We start from the raw sequence: 15,298 nt of genomic DNA on the forward strand, positions 1-15,298 counted from the left end.
CTATATGTACACCTCCTGAACTGTCCAAATGAAAATGCAAGTACAATCACAAATAAATTTCCTGCTTATTTCATGTCTGTCAAGTCTAAACATTGTCTTTAACTCCTTTGCAAATGCCTGAAATTCACAAAATCAGGATGAGCTGCAATATGAATTGGAACCAAAAAACATCAAAGCTACATGAAAATTTATTTACACTCTGTATAACTATAACATAACAGTAACAACCTGACTGCCTTCCACCATAATGTGCTCTAACCCCGAAACATAATCTGGATGCGGGGCAATAATAATAATATTTTCAACTGCACAAAGCTATAATGCATTCACACATTCACTCAATTCCCCCCCCCCCACCATCACACATCATGGGGTACGAGTCATATAGGTCCATGAGGGCTTCCGAAGAAGTTAATACAAGGCCAATAAAAACAAGCTTATGATAAAATTAAAAGGAATAAGTTCAGGAAATGTTAAGTTCAAGAAAAGGTTATTTCACTGACTTCAGCTGTGCTCAACCACAAAATTCCACTATGAAAAAGTTGGATTCTAATGTGAAAGTTTGTCAGTTGTCAGCAACCTCTGATTAAAACAAGAAGCTTGTTAAATTTTCATACTCCTGTTATAGTCCTGAACACAAACTACACCAATGGACAACAATGTGAATACAAAACTGCCATTACAGGATAACAAACCATTTGACAATTCAGCTACAAGAACTGACAAACACCAATACTGTTGAGTACCCTCTGACAAAAAAAAAAAGTGAATACACCCTGTGTAGCTTGCTTGATGAGTCAGAGACACACACTGGTCCTCTCCTTTATACATCAAGGTAGATGAGAGGTACACTGCCACAAGACTACACAGTGCAACCCAGAAGACAGTCGAATCCACGATTCCTTCCAAACAATATGAAGAATAATTTATAAGAAACAGAATATTATTTACAAGAATATAACAAATCACATAAATCATAAAACTCTACAAAATCTTTGTGACAAGGGCCTTATAAAGGAGCCCCTCATGTGACTTTTTCCATCAGCTCCAAGCGTAAAACAAATAAAGAGCCCAAAATTGCAACTTACACTACAAACCAGCATCAGTGCACGAATATCACCAAGACATGGGGAAGTTAGAATCACTGAACGTTTTGGCATTATTTTGCAGCAAAGTGGTATTTGTAAAACTACGGATCCACTGGCCAATCCGTGTGCACTACACAAAATATCAGAATAAAGGATGGTTGGAACCATAAGAATTTATCTTTCTAAAACTAACCTTCTAAAATACACAATATTTACCATCCTCACAAACATTTAGATAAAGAATTACACCACTTTCCTAAAACTAAAATATGTACATGCTAGCCACATATCTAATAAAAGATTTTAGAATATGAACCATTAATTGTGTATGTTTCATGGATCTTCATGCTGGAGTGTGAATCTCCAAGTACAGGCATAGAAGCTCACAAACTATGCTGATCACAGGCACAATAGAAATATCTCTATGACCTATTGCACATGCACCAAATAATTCTCATAAATCAAAATAAATCAAACCTTTTCAGTCATCCACAAAACAGTAGTTTTTGTTTTCATGAAATAAATAAATTAGTAAATAAATAAGATAGCACATATAAACATTACATGTCTCAAATTGCACTCCAATCAATGCACACATCAGTAAGCAACGCCTCATCATGAGGAACTGCATCCCTTTATTAAAGCTTAATGTAAGATGTTACACCTATTTTGGCATACACCACAGCATTATCACAAGAAGAAGAAGCCACATGCAATGGTCATGTAATCGACGACACTTACATAAAGAGAAAGTTAAATGTGCCTTCTGCAAGTACAAAAACTATTACATACACTGAAGGCAGAACTGTCAGGTAGTTAGGACGCAGACTGCATCACAGCCGCAGAAAAACCCCTCAAAAAGTATTCTTTCAGCAAATCATAAACTCAGATTGGTACGTGAGTGAGTAATACATGCAGCTTCTTCCGGTCCTGAGAATGTAATTCAGAATGTGTTATACAATTTGTGATGTTATGCATGTCTGAAGGTAGGTGGCAAACAGTATCACCAGTTCCTATAAAATATGGTTTTTTATGCATTTTATAATTAACAGTTACAAAGTTCTGTGTAAGTAGAGACCGTTACAAAAGTCAATTCTGCTTGTGTGGTAAAACTTGCACTACTGCTTCCATGGTCTCATGATACACTACCATAAAGATATTACAAGCAGCAAATTTCTGTACCAATCAAACACCTTATATTAAGCGATGTAGTCCTTCTGCATCATTAGCATTTAAACAAATGCAGCAGCCTGTTGTGTACTAACAGATTCCAATAGCCATGGATTCCATACACAACGTTTCAGTGATTAAAACTGCACTTAAATTAAAGAACGTTAAGTGTGCCCACTGTATAATTCCAGGAAGGCGTTAAAAAGAACATTATACTATCAACACTTATTTCCACAAATGAGGAAACTGAAACGCACGTACAATGCGTACACAAGACAAGGGGCAGTTCTTAAAAAACTATACACCAACTTGGACCAGTGGAACCCACAGTACAACGACCAGCAAACTTTCTAGAAAATGGGTTGCTTTATGCAAAACTGAATGTTCATTCTTGTACATTTTTCCTTCATTTCTTGCCCAAATATTACTGTTTCCAATCCTCTCTGTACGTCTATCACATAATGTTTAAGTAAATCCATTTGCTTCCAACAAATCTTTAAGTATCTAAAGAAATCTGGAGACACTTCCCAATAACTCATCGAACCCTAGTTAAAAAAATGTTGCTTTACAAGAATCTTCGTAAGACAGTAACACAATGCAGTACAATAGCAGAGATTACTTGAAAACTGCTATAAAATCAATGAAGTAATCTCCACATAAAAGTTGTATTCATCGCTATCATTGAAAACACATTACTTAGGGGATATTTTTCCTCTTCAACTTCTATGCTTCAGGCAATTTCACTCTATCTAAAGCAGAAAAATAATCCAATTAAAAATTGAAAAGAGACATGCAGAATTTAATATCTTTCGTAAACAAACAAATGCAATTACATCATAGGCAGTGGTTTCCAAATTTGATCACTCCACAAACCCATCTAAAAACATATTTCCTCTTATTTAGATATTCTTTCATTCCTTCCAAGTACCCATTTCACCACGTTCATTTTCACACAGCTGTTTTTTTTTTAATCTTAACCTGGAGCTAATTTATCTTGTAACTGTGCACCAAGCAATGCAGCAGCTTGAAAAGAATTTGCATAAAAATAATATTGGGACACAACATAAAACAAACAGTACCAGCAATTACAATTTCTTTTATCTTGTCCTCCCCATGAAACACTTCACAGTAAACTATAGTTTGTGAACCACTGTATTAAAGGTTACACCAATACGACTTATCTCGCGTGCCTCCTGTGATAATTTCTACGTGGATTTTGCTGCTGTACTTTCTTTCAAGTCGATATACCGCCACTACTTGCTGTTATCACCATCTGTATAAACAGCCTGTTTGGTGTCACAGTTTTGCTAAACACTTCCATTAAATACCAACTCCGCAAACAAACTGAAGTGACCTGCTGAATCAACAGCTGCCCGTACATAAATATAGCGAAGCAACAAACTCAACCACTGGCCCAACGGATAACACACAAAGCTTAAACTAAGAGATATTCTACATCCTTACAACTGCAGCCATGTATGTGTTCTGGTAATATAAAAAGACATTGCACAAGTGGCAGGAAAAGCCATAATAAAAATCTATTGCACTCTTCAGAAACCACGCATTTCTCAGAGGATGATGTACATATTTCTTTAGCTACCATTATAATTCTGTACTGCCATACTCCATGCACAATTCATAATATGAGATCAAACTTCACCTGACACCCTCACCGATATGATGATGAACGCATAAACCTATATCTTAATACGGACCTCTGAAGTGAGGGAAAACCACACTGGACTGAATGCAAAGTCCTCTGGCAGAGATGTCCAGCACATCACACCTACACCAGGTACCCAAGTAATTACAAAAACGTAACAAAAAACTACAGAGCATGAAATGATATAACAAAGCTCTTTTGCTGTTCCAATATTTCAGACAGGAATGAATATGTTTACATATCTCAAAGTCTTTTATATAGTTTTCTAAGTCAGAAAGTCAAAAGCACAAGGCAGGTCAGCACTCACTAGCGACAAGCTTTGTCATAACTTCGTTGAAACCTGTGGATCCCTGGCTTCCAACCTATCATACCAGTAATTACTATGTTGAAAAAGTGGATTATAGCCTTCAATTAAAACATTACACCTGACACATGAAACAAATCAACTAAAAAGGAATATTTTTGAAATGCAAAACAATTACAAAATTCTCTAATGTTGTTGGCAGGGGTCCCATGGCTGCATCAATTAGAGTAATACGCTATGTTCGCTATCATTATAAAGCTACCAGTTTACCTGTTATCTACGAATGTGTAAGTGTAAGTATTTTTATGCCGCACATGTACAGTTACTGAATGCACAAACAGAAAACAAAGCAACACGATGACTTCAACCACGCCATAATTTGTCATTTTGTTTATATACGATAACAGTCCATTGAAAGAGTCCGACTACCAAACAATTTGATGCCATAAACCTAGTTTGCTTTCAGTAAAACATTAACAGACAGGTTAGGTCACTAGCATTACGTAGCCCTTGAGTCAGAAGACTTAAAACTCTGCACATATTTGCATTAAAACCATTCATTTCTAAATTACTCTTCTTTCTATGCTGAAATATCAAGACCATCTACGTAACTCTCCCGGTCACCTTCGATACTGCTACTTCATCTTCTGTTTGCTTCATCTATGAATATACAGAATTCACTGTACAGATAAATATTATTATAACTGAGCAGAAATTGTCCATTATTATTCAAAGAAAGATGGACACAAAGTTTGTATCTGGATGTCTTCTTTATCAGTGTTGCCTCCTGCATGCACGGAACTGTACATGTATGTGGTATCATGAAAATATAGCAAGCGGGGAGAAGACCTGCAATGATGTTACAAAGAGGCGTGAGGAGCTGTGGGAAGCATCACGTTCCATGCGCTTGCGAGAAGTGCGCTGGTTTCTGTACACCGTCTGCTCAGTGAGACATCCACCAATGGGCACAGCGGGAACTCAGTCTGCAACACATTGCCGCAACATGAGGGGCCAAGTGAAATGTTTCAACCAAGAAGAGTTATGTCCTCATTTCAGAATCTAAATAAATGTTTGAGTCTCTCACCAATTCTTCAATAATAAATGCCCTATGAATGGGTATTCCTTGGCAGTCAGCAGTCATTCAGCTGATCAGAAGAGTCTCTGTTCTTATGAAACCCATAGGTTACTTACTACATTCACAAAACACCATCATCAAACATATTCTGAGCCAATTTGATCATGTCCTCAACCTTCACATATGAGGTTTTTAAAGAAATATTTTAATAATATCCTTTCAGTTTTTCTGATACCTGTTGCAAGGATGGCCACAGCTCCTGCAGCACATCCATGAAGCTGTGCATCTCATCAGGTGATGCAAAGTAGAGCACCCAGTCTCCAGTGCTTTCATGCACCTCTCGGCACGCAAACTCCTGTACAATCAGAATACCAATGAGCAATTGAATGTCTCACCAACCAACCAAAAATTAACCGATCTACTAGGAAACCATTTTGCTCAAACAAGCTCAATCTCTCTTCTGCCCCTAAAATGAGACAAAGTTTTAGTACTAAAGAAAACTGCAGAAAAAATTAATACCTAGGTTTTTTAAAAGGAGATGTAAAGACAAAATATTTTGAACTGATTGTTGGTATGTATTTGAGAATTATTTTCTGTTATTGTCTATTTTAAATTATTCTCCCAAGCTCAAAAACTCAAATTGTACACATTTTCTAAGAATTCATGGCCTCGTCTTACACTGTGGTCACAACACATTCTGGTACTAATACAGCTCGTATTTCCCCATATTGATCGTTAATTATCATACTTCAGTAAACAAAACATTAAGAAAAAATTACTGACTGCCAAAAATGCTAATATACATTTCTTCAATTGAAAGCCATGTTTCTTATGTTGTACAAAACAATGTTAACTAAAGAAGCATACGTTTAAACACTTTTAGGGCTCTACAAGTGGTGCTACTGTACAGAAATTGCCTTGGCACTACACATCAATAAACACAGCAATTTCTGACACAACGTACCACCACACACCAGCTGTGCTCCATTGAATCAATGGTGAATGCTGTGAGATCCTGTATTGCTGCACATGAAAGTATCTGTGCTTGTCTTGATCCTGGGAACTTCTCGAGGCAAGTGACAAGGTGGCATTCTGTCACCACAAGTGAGCAGTACATAGTTTGCACCTTCTCCTCTTCATACACCTGCAGAGTGTTGAAAAACTTCCTTTACCACCTATCTTTTGAAATTCATGTCAGTTCATATCTTCACAAAAACTTTTTATAAGATACATTTCTACATTCCTTCACATACATGTTAAGATATACAGAGTGATCTCTTCCCCTGAGGTTGGTCTCTACGGAAACTTGACAGAGATCACTGTTTAATATAATTAGTACGCAGCCGACATCCCATACAGCTTCCTTGGTGAGGAAAAATGCTCTTCTGCTATTCTCAGACAATGAGTAATGTTGTAGTTTCTGTCTTAACTACGGAGATTATCCAGTGCTGAACAATTATGAAGAGTGAATAGAAAATTAAAAAAAAAAAAGGCCATGGAACTAGTCCAGACAGACCTCAGGGCAATCAGTACCTTCATATGAAACACAGTAATTCCACTGCAGTATACTCACGCCAGATGCTGCCTGAACAAAGGCTTGTAGCCAATCAGAAGCTTCATACTCATCAGCAGCAGCAAACTGGAAAGACCTTCGTGGACCCACGAGTATCTCAAACGTATGTGGGCGCCGAGCATGAGAAATACGACGACACCCATTCCCCTTTAACGGAATCACTCGCTTGGGCAAGCGATGGGACTTGTCACCAAACATGTAGACTACACCAGCTCTGCAAAGAGTGCAATATGTGATTCAGAAATATCAACTGTTTGCAGAGGAACTTTTTTTCCCACCTCCAACAACATTTTCCCACTTGGTTCTTACACAGCAAGAACATGACATGAACAGAGACAAGGGTAAATCAAGCTACTCACTTCAGCAAGAAAAAACCTGGTTCCCAAGGCTGCAGCGGGGCATCCAGTGCCGGTCGGAACATAAGATGGCCTTCCTTTGTAGGTCCCAGTGGGGTTGAGGGAGGACTGACATGATGGTCCTGGAGATGCACGAGGCTATAGTGACAGATAGCTTCACCCTATAGAAGACAAGCCACACTAGCATCCAACTAATTCTTTTATGTTTAACGAAATATTTACAGATGAGGACTAAAGTTATTTATGATTTCTCCAATTAAAAACAGTGCTGCCACTTGGGGGAATATGTCAAAGATAAGTCTAATCCAAGCCATAATAACAAATATCTTGTACGTGTAACTGCGTCCCATTAGAACTGCAGAAAATTCACAACGTAACACTGTAAAATATTCAGACCTATAACAAATGAAATGGTTAATGAAAGATACGAATCAAGCAACGAACTTCACGATTCATACAGCTCACCCAAACTTGTAAGGTTTATTCTCTAAAGATGTGTGGCAATGGAAGATTTATTATACCAATGAAAACACCAACCTCATGAAACATCTGTCAGGCTATAAAAAATTACACATATTTTGGACTTCCTCCATTGTAATTTCTGTATAAAAACAATTTTTTTAAGTCATGCTCTGCTTCTGTCAGGCAAGCTAAACTGCGGACAAAGAAACTAAGCTAATTTATCCTAAATATAAAGTACAGTGCCATGCTGGGAAGGAAACCAGAGTGAGAAGTGGTGGGGGATAGCATTTAAATGGGCCTTCACGCTCAGCAGTACTCACCTCCGGCAATGAAACGTCCTGCACCAAACCCTTCATATCGTCCAGTTCCAGCTCCCTAACTGATGGAAGAGGAGGTTTCATAGGGGCCCGCCGCATAGCAATCTCAATATGACCCACAAGCTGTTCTGTGATAGCACGATTACCAGTGACAACAAGGAACTGTGTCTGTCGGTTGACACCAACTAGCAGCACAGTCTGCAAGTTTGGGCCCACCTGGTGGAAAGAAATTAATTATACTCAACAAAACAGGGGAATTTATGACCTGAAGAAGCTTAAGTAAAAGTTAAGTTGTCCCTATGCCTACACATCATGCCATAAAGAACTCACCAGCATTGCATCCAAGTCCGTGTAGGGCATAACCAGCTGGTTGCAGTACTTGTAGTTACTCTTGACACCAGTTAAGTAAAGGTTGACGTTGGTCAGCAATGCTAGTAATGGTCTGCCAACATAACTGCTGCAGTAGGAACTGGAAACTTTAAAAACCTGTGGCAAAACACAGAAACTGCGGTTCGGATTTTTATATGAAGAATGACAGAATGATGCATGACAAAGATAGAATTCAGTAACAGACTCTTCAAAAGCTTACTAAGTAATCAAAGAATGACTCAATTAAATAAGATGGATGTTTTATGGGTTGTAGTGCTGCAGAGTCTGCTAGATGTTTACCAACGTTTCAGAGATCCTTGAAGCATCCATCATCACGGTATTATTCATTGCCTAGATGACAGAGGCAGCAAGGACCTCTGAATCACTGGTAAACTTCCATCAGAAGGAAGAACCCAGAAGACGGCAATCTTCGTACTCATTGCTGTGAGAACCTAAAATCCTACTGACTAAATAAATTACTCTGTGACTCAGCCTTTTTGTTTTCCAGGTGATCCAGAAATCCATAATGGTTATGAAATTAAAAGGTTCATCACTGTCATCACAAAAGCTTGCCACAAACTCCTTCAGAAATCCAGTTTAGTATTTTGCTGTCTGTTGAGATGTATCAAGTTGTTCCCATCGTTATATTCAAAATAAAAAAAGGAAAGTAAAAGCAATCAAATTCCGGGTAACATAAACAGTATAATGACATATGCAACAATTCAAAATTATAAAGAAGATGCCAGACCGAACATAAAATAGCAGCAAAGCACAAACCACAAGGACTGCTAATGTGAAGATACGCATCAGTTGAAATCTATTTCATATGACCAAAGAAAATTAATAACAGCATTCTTGAGAAGCTAATACTCACTCAGACAGTCATGAAATTGCCAGCCTTTTTCTGTGTTCGTAATAGCCTGCCACTAGAACCTATCCCAAGCTGAACGACCTCAGTCCACATTTTCACATCCAACTTCATAATGGACCGACTTAATATTCAGACTAAAACTCTGTCTGTACTTCTTACCTCTCCCATGAATGTTTCATGCCCAGCCCATCCCATACATGTAATTGGAAAGAACGTGTTGAAAGAAAGATATTTATGAGACAGCAGAACATAAATGACAGATAATCCATAGAAATACTGAGACAAGTCCATTTCTCACCTTGTATAACACTTCCTCAGAGTCCAGGAACACCTGTGCTCTAAATGTCTCTTCTAAATCTGAAGTCTCTGGATGAACATGCTGCACATTGCAACCCATAGCAGCTAGTTCAGTTTTGAAATGCTCCAGTGCTTTCATACGATCCAGATTCCTGGCTCCAGGGATGTACAAAGATTGAGATGGTTTCAGTATCACCTTCGGTTTCTGCATAAATTTCTTTTCAGCCAGAGACCTCATAAACTTGTTAAAGAGCGACGTTTTGGATGCAACGTCTCTTGACGAAATCAAACTGAGGGGTGTTCCTTTCCGTGAGATGTGGTGGTGGCTACGGAGTTTTGATTTCTGATCATCAGGTGGGAAAAAAGAACTTGCATTTTCATGAAAACAGTTTTCTTTTAAAGATGATGATATCAAATGTGAAGTCCTGCTGCTTACAAATTCACTATCTGAGGCCAGAATTCTTTCTGAATCAGATGACCAGTCTACAGACGATGAATACCTCTTCATATTACCACTGACCCTGCAAACAGCCTCAGGTAGAGTTCCTCCAATACCTTGCTTGTGAAGACACAAACTGGATGCACAATTGGGAGGATCTTCCTGACCTTCTGGGGTGCCTCTTTCTGTAACTGGGGGAGTGTGTGCAGTTTCTGAGACCATACATTTATCCTTCTGCTGAGAATTTATGTTATTAGTATTCTGGTCTAGTCGTACCAGAGGATCTTCCATACAAATACTTTCATGTGATGAAGTCATAGCTGAGGAGGACAAGAGATAAATATCAGATTTGGTGTCAGACTCTTTGTTCCGCTGTCGCATAAAGGGGGCATCCCCTTCACTACACCACGTATACCTTCCCTTTACTGCATCACGCTTTATGACAGAATTTGGGGGAAGGAAACTGACTGAGAATTCGGTCCCACATTTCTCATTGGATTTTAGCTCATTTCTGATAAAATCCTCATGAAATGAGACACGCTTCACTTTCGTTGTGCCGTCAGAAGGTACATTGTCACGTTTCTTCTTGTTGTGCTGCCTGCGGAAAACAATGTCATCACTGTTTGTCCCCTGCTTTGGCTTGCATTCAGTCTTGGCAGGCTTTCCGTCCTCCAACACGTTACGATCGCAGTTGACTTTGTTCTTGGACTCCACAAATGAAGCTGCTCCACACAATACTGAAGGAATGATTACGTCCTCACTCACATTCTGATTGGTAATATCACTTGCAGTCATTACGGATGACGCGCGACTCTGAAACACATCAGATGCTGCTACCACCTTGCTCTCAGGAGAGTCCACCAAACTTGTGGCAGCACTTCCACTGACTCCGACATCTACTGCCTTCTCACTTTCATCACAGCCCTGTTCTTTAGTTGCAACATAAAGCCATTCTGCCTTTGCACCAGTACTCACACATCCTTCCTGTGCCTTATGCCCCTTGCCCACAAGTGTATCTAGGGTCTGCAGCTGGTGATTGATTCGATTGTCTTCAATTTCATTTAAATCTGAATCATCCTGGAATAAAAAAATTCTAACTTAAATTACATTAAGCTAAAACATAGGCATCTTGTCTGAAATGGAATTATATATTAAATACTCATTAAGCCACAAATGTGACAATGGGCACAGGTGTACAAACATATTACCAACCACAAAATACCCTGGACGAGTCAGAGGTGCACAGGCACAAAGGAAAACACTAAACAAAAAACAAATGCAGTTCTGGAGTAATTGTCTGTAGTTACCTACAAAGGAAGAAAGAAATCAAACATGAAAATGGAAAAAAAGAAGGAAAAGGTAGCCACAGCATATTTAAAAATGTTTCCAACACACAACTTATTTACTAAATGGTAAAGAAAGAAACGTACACAAACAGCCACATCTCTGGTTTAATTTCTATATAACTGTAAAATGCACAAGTTGTCCAAAAATACTGACTCTCTGAAAAATGAAGAATGATCTCTGATCACACAGCATTTCATTAACAAGTCTCGGCACAGCCCCTTCACATTCCACTCAAAGCAAATAAATAACTCCATACAGCAGTTCCTAACAATCTGGTGGTTGCTCAGCTAAACAAAAATTCTCTCCCTTTTATGAAATTCTTGGTTAATTATTGTATTCATAACAGTCAAATCATTGAACCTCATCACGACCTAGGTGAATCCAGTCTACAAAAAATTTAAGAACCACTTTAATATTATTCTCCATTGTAAGTCCCATAAGTGGTCTCTTACTTTTTGGTTTTGAATTACAATTTTATATGCATTTCTCATGGTCCATTACACGTTTCACTCCGCCCATAGTTTCTGTTTTCTGTTTTACTCTTCCATCTCTCCCCTGTGCATGTCTTCCCATAACACACAACCCCTTCCAACCACCATCTTGCACTGACCTCCTTGTCGTCCCTCAAACTGAGGTTGTCAGTCTCATTTATTGTTGCCTCACTGATGGACGTGTTATCACCATCACTGTCTAGCAGCGCAACTCCTGAATCCACAGGAGACGCCAGGGACGACGTCATTGATAAGGTCATGCGAAGGCCCAGGTTAGATGGATCTCCACAAGACGGGAGAAGGTCAGATGATACCTCACTGTGTTGCTGCTGGTAAGCTGCCATGTCCAGGTACGCTGCGTCCTGCAACACATTTCTAACGCGTCTCACCCGAGCTAAAGGTACCTACTATGCTGAAGCACACATACATATGAAACAGCATAAAAGATGAGGCAAGATCTAAGGAAGTAAATGCTTTGTGTAACACTTACTAAACTGTTAGAACAACAGAGAATGTTCAAAGCTGATGAAAACCTAAACTTACAGAATGTTAAATGCTAATAAAATAATTGCACCACGGAAATTATTCCCTACAGACAGCTACCTTTAATGTTTACAGAAAAAGCTTGCAACATCTTTCATACAATGAGTCTCAAAGAGGAGCGATGTTATACTTGAAACAAAGAATTGAAATAGCAGTTTATAAAATAAGAAATGAGAGTATTTCCATTCACAGATAATCAGTGATGGTCTTCAACAAGATACTAAAAATAATTTCATTGCTCCGGAAATGGAATATTGGAGCTGAAGCCAAAAATCAGCACACTAAGAACAAATATATTTGACCAATAATGAGACTAATGGAAGTTACAAAAAACATTACTGTGCTACGGGCATCCTTAATGACCGGCACACGATTGTCACAAGAGATACGGTAACTGGGACCCAGTCATTCAAAAACACAACAGATTAAGGAAAGGACGAGCAAGCACCTGATGTAAAACAAACAATTAAAGCAACAGGCAACAACAATTACTAGGAGAAACAAGATGGAATGAATACTGGGTTGTGTATATACATACATATTTGGATTTTTCATTCAGCAACACATATAAAATGGAAACACTGCTCAAAGAGGAAGACACCCGGAAGAAAACGATGTGCTTACAGGGTCTAGGTTGAACTGTACTTGCTCCAAGCCAGCCAATAATGTGAGGAACTGCTGTGTAGAGGGCGTATCTCGGAGAAGTGCTTGTGTCACGTAGTGCCTATGTAAGATATCGACATCCTGGCACAGACAATGCACATAGCTCTGCAGGGAACCCTCCGTAAGTGTGTGGTAAAGCCAGGCTCGTCCTGCAAAAGCAAGGCACAGAACCTGTGGCTGATGTACATACATAAAACTCCTCATAAGTTTTAAGCAATCATTTTTTGTCTCTCATGTTGTAACTTGTTTACTCAGAAAATTCACCACATTTGAGTATTTTCTGTGGCAGTCTTCTCGGTTGCTGCATAATGTAGTATTTTGGCAATATAATAGTTTTGGAAAAACCACCATCTTCTTTCACACTACTGTGAGAACTTCAATCCTTAATAATAACAACAACAAAAGAGAGACAAAGCAAAAGATGATTACCTTTTCCTAGTGAAGTGCTAACAGTCTTGAGTGACTGAATTATCCGAAGAGTGTCCGAGTGGCTGATTTCATGCACGACAGGCCAGTAGCCCTGGTGCAAGTCCCGAAGGCCATGACATAAAACAAGATCAAGTAAGTGGCATAGTGACTGCACAAGCCACGAGTCATTACCAATAACTACCACACCTTCGTATCCACACAGAGCGTATCGCTGCACCTAGAAGGAACACAAAGACTATTTACTAAAATTTACATTGTACTTTGGGATTCAAGATGCAAGATTCAAGACACAAATACAAAGACACATACTAGACAACCACATGTAAACATGGCTAAATAAATTAGAAAACAGATATTGGAATGCTTGGTATCAAAATATTTTGCATTAGAAATGAAATTATAAAATCAAAGAAGTACACTGAATACAATTATTACCAAAATTACAAAAAAATAAGGGTGGAAACCACCTCTAGAACTCAGTGTCCTTGAGGCCACAAACAATTACATTTATCTGGAATTGTTTCTGTCTGCTAAATCATAAGTTCCATTAACACAAATTATTAACTATGTTCATTAACTAACCTTCCATTAGATGTTCTACTGGACTATGGATCAGGAAAGAAGCGAAATTATAAGAAAGTACTGAAATAAAATAAAAGAAATAACTGAAAAATATAAATAAGAATTACTAAGAACACATTGAACACACAAAAAACACTAAATCCTTACTTCTTTACAGTGAATATGCATTACATAGTTTGGTATTTCAATCTGCTAATGAAATGCTCCTCCCTCTAGAGATCTATATGGCGAAAATTTGATCATTGCAATTTGATAGCACCAAGTAACTTAAATGGTTTATTGCTGTACTGTAAGCTGACTGTTGAAGATTCGTTTTTTGTTCTGTATTATTACATAGAGCCAATAATCTTGAACAGCTGACTCAGTCCACATCAGCCATTGACATCCACTTTATCTCCGTAATCATTGTAACATAATTAAAAAAATATTACGAGTTCGAAGAAAAGGCAACTATATTACATAGTACGATAACTTTCATGCAACATCAACCACTTTCACACTACGACACATCTGTGAGACAGCTGATAAGTGTGACTCAACATAACGTCATCGATCTAATTTTGCGTCCGTCAGACCCTACACATTAATAATGCTGTACATATATACCACGTCTGATTTGCGTATGCTATATGATCGATGTTTAGTTAAGAATTCTATAATTATCTCATTTAAACTTCAAGAATCTCAGAGTCTTATGAAACTCATACACCAAAGCAGAACAAGTGTTTTTACGCACCAACTTTATTGACTTCCCCAGGTCGTCCAAAATACGGTCCTTCACACCGTTATTCTCGTTATGCAGCTCCATATTTAAGATGGGATTTCCTGTGTCCTCTTCTAATCATAACTACTCTTAATGACAACAATTTTACAACGTAAACCATCACAGTCAAAATTTCCTTTGCCCTTCCACGACATTTTGAGTTTGGAGAAGCTCTGCATGAAATATCGATTGAGTTGCTGAACAAATGAGAAGCGTGCCGCACGAAACTACAGAATAATTTTGTCGCTGTGAGAGCATGAATCTATAAAACAATTTACATTCCGTGGACCCTTCATAACCCCAAACCAAGAATGTGAAATTTAAATATAAACACGTAATTGTAACAGCAATCTAAAAGCATCTTCTAAAATTGTCAAAAGGCAGAGCAAAATAATTACAAAGAAATATTTTTTATAAATATTTACAACCCTTAAGAACCTTAACTAATGCAAATTCTAATATAGAATAAGAACCATATGCTAAGTTAAGTACAACC

The 15,298-nt window shown here is 38.2% G+C and overlaps 1 protein-coding gene across 2 annotated transcripts; it reads right to left on the minus strand.

Annotated features, from left to right (window-relative positions):
* Positions 1-170: 170 nt before the first annotated feature.
* prd1 (pleckstrin homology domain-containing protein pruning defect 1) lies at positions 171-15,006 on the minus strand. 2 transcript variants are annotated; one of them, XM_022058718.2, is made up of 12 exons: positions 14,776-15,006; positions 13,458-13,674; positions 12,990-13,177; positions 11,942-12,184; positions 9,547-11,061; positions 8,339-8,494; positions 8,012-8,224; positions 7,233-7,390; positions 6,874-7,087; positions 6,265-6,444; positions 5,536-5,655; positions 171-5,208 (listed from the first exon to the last, which is right to left on the minus strand). In XM_022058718.2, the coding sequence occupies exons 1-12, from the start codon at positions 14,845-14,847 to the stop codon at positions 5,086-5,088; spliced, it is 3,399 nt and encodes a 1,132-aa protein (XP_021914410.1). In that variant the 5' UTR covers positions 14,848-15,006; the 3' UTR covers positions 171-5,085. The 2 variants fall into 2 exon arrangements, with proteins under 2 accessions (XP_021914410.1, XP_021914411.1); XM_022058719.2 differs by lacking the exon at positions 14,776-15,006 and adding an exon at positions 14,187-14,565.
* Positions 15,007-15,298: the final 292 nt, after the last annotated feature.

The sequence above is a fragment of the Zootermopsis nevadensis genome, unplaced genomic scaffold, assembly GCF_977971745.1.
Source record: "Zootermopsis nevadensis isolate Lab colony 2312 unplaced genomic scaffold, Znev_1.0 Znev_ptg000010l, whole genome shotgun sequence".
In the NCBI taxonomy this organism is placed as follows: Eukaryota; Metazoa; Arthropoda; class Insecta; order Blattodea; family Termopsidae; genus Zootermopsis; species Zootermopsis nevadensis.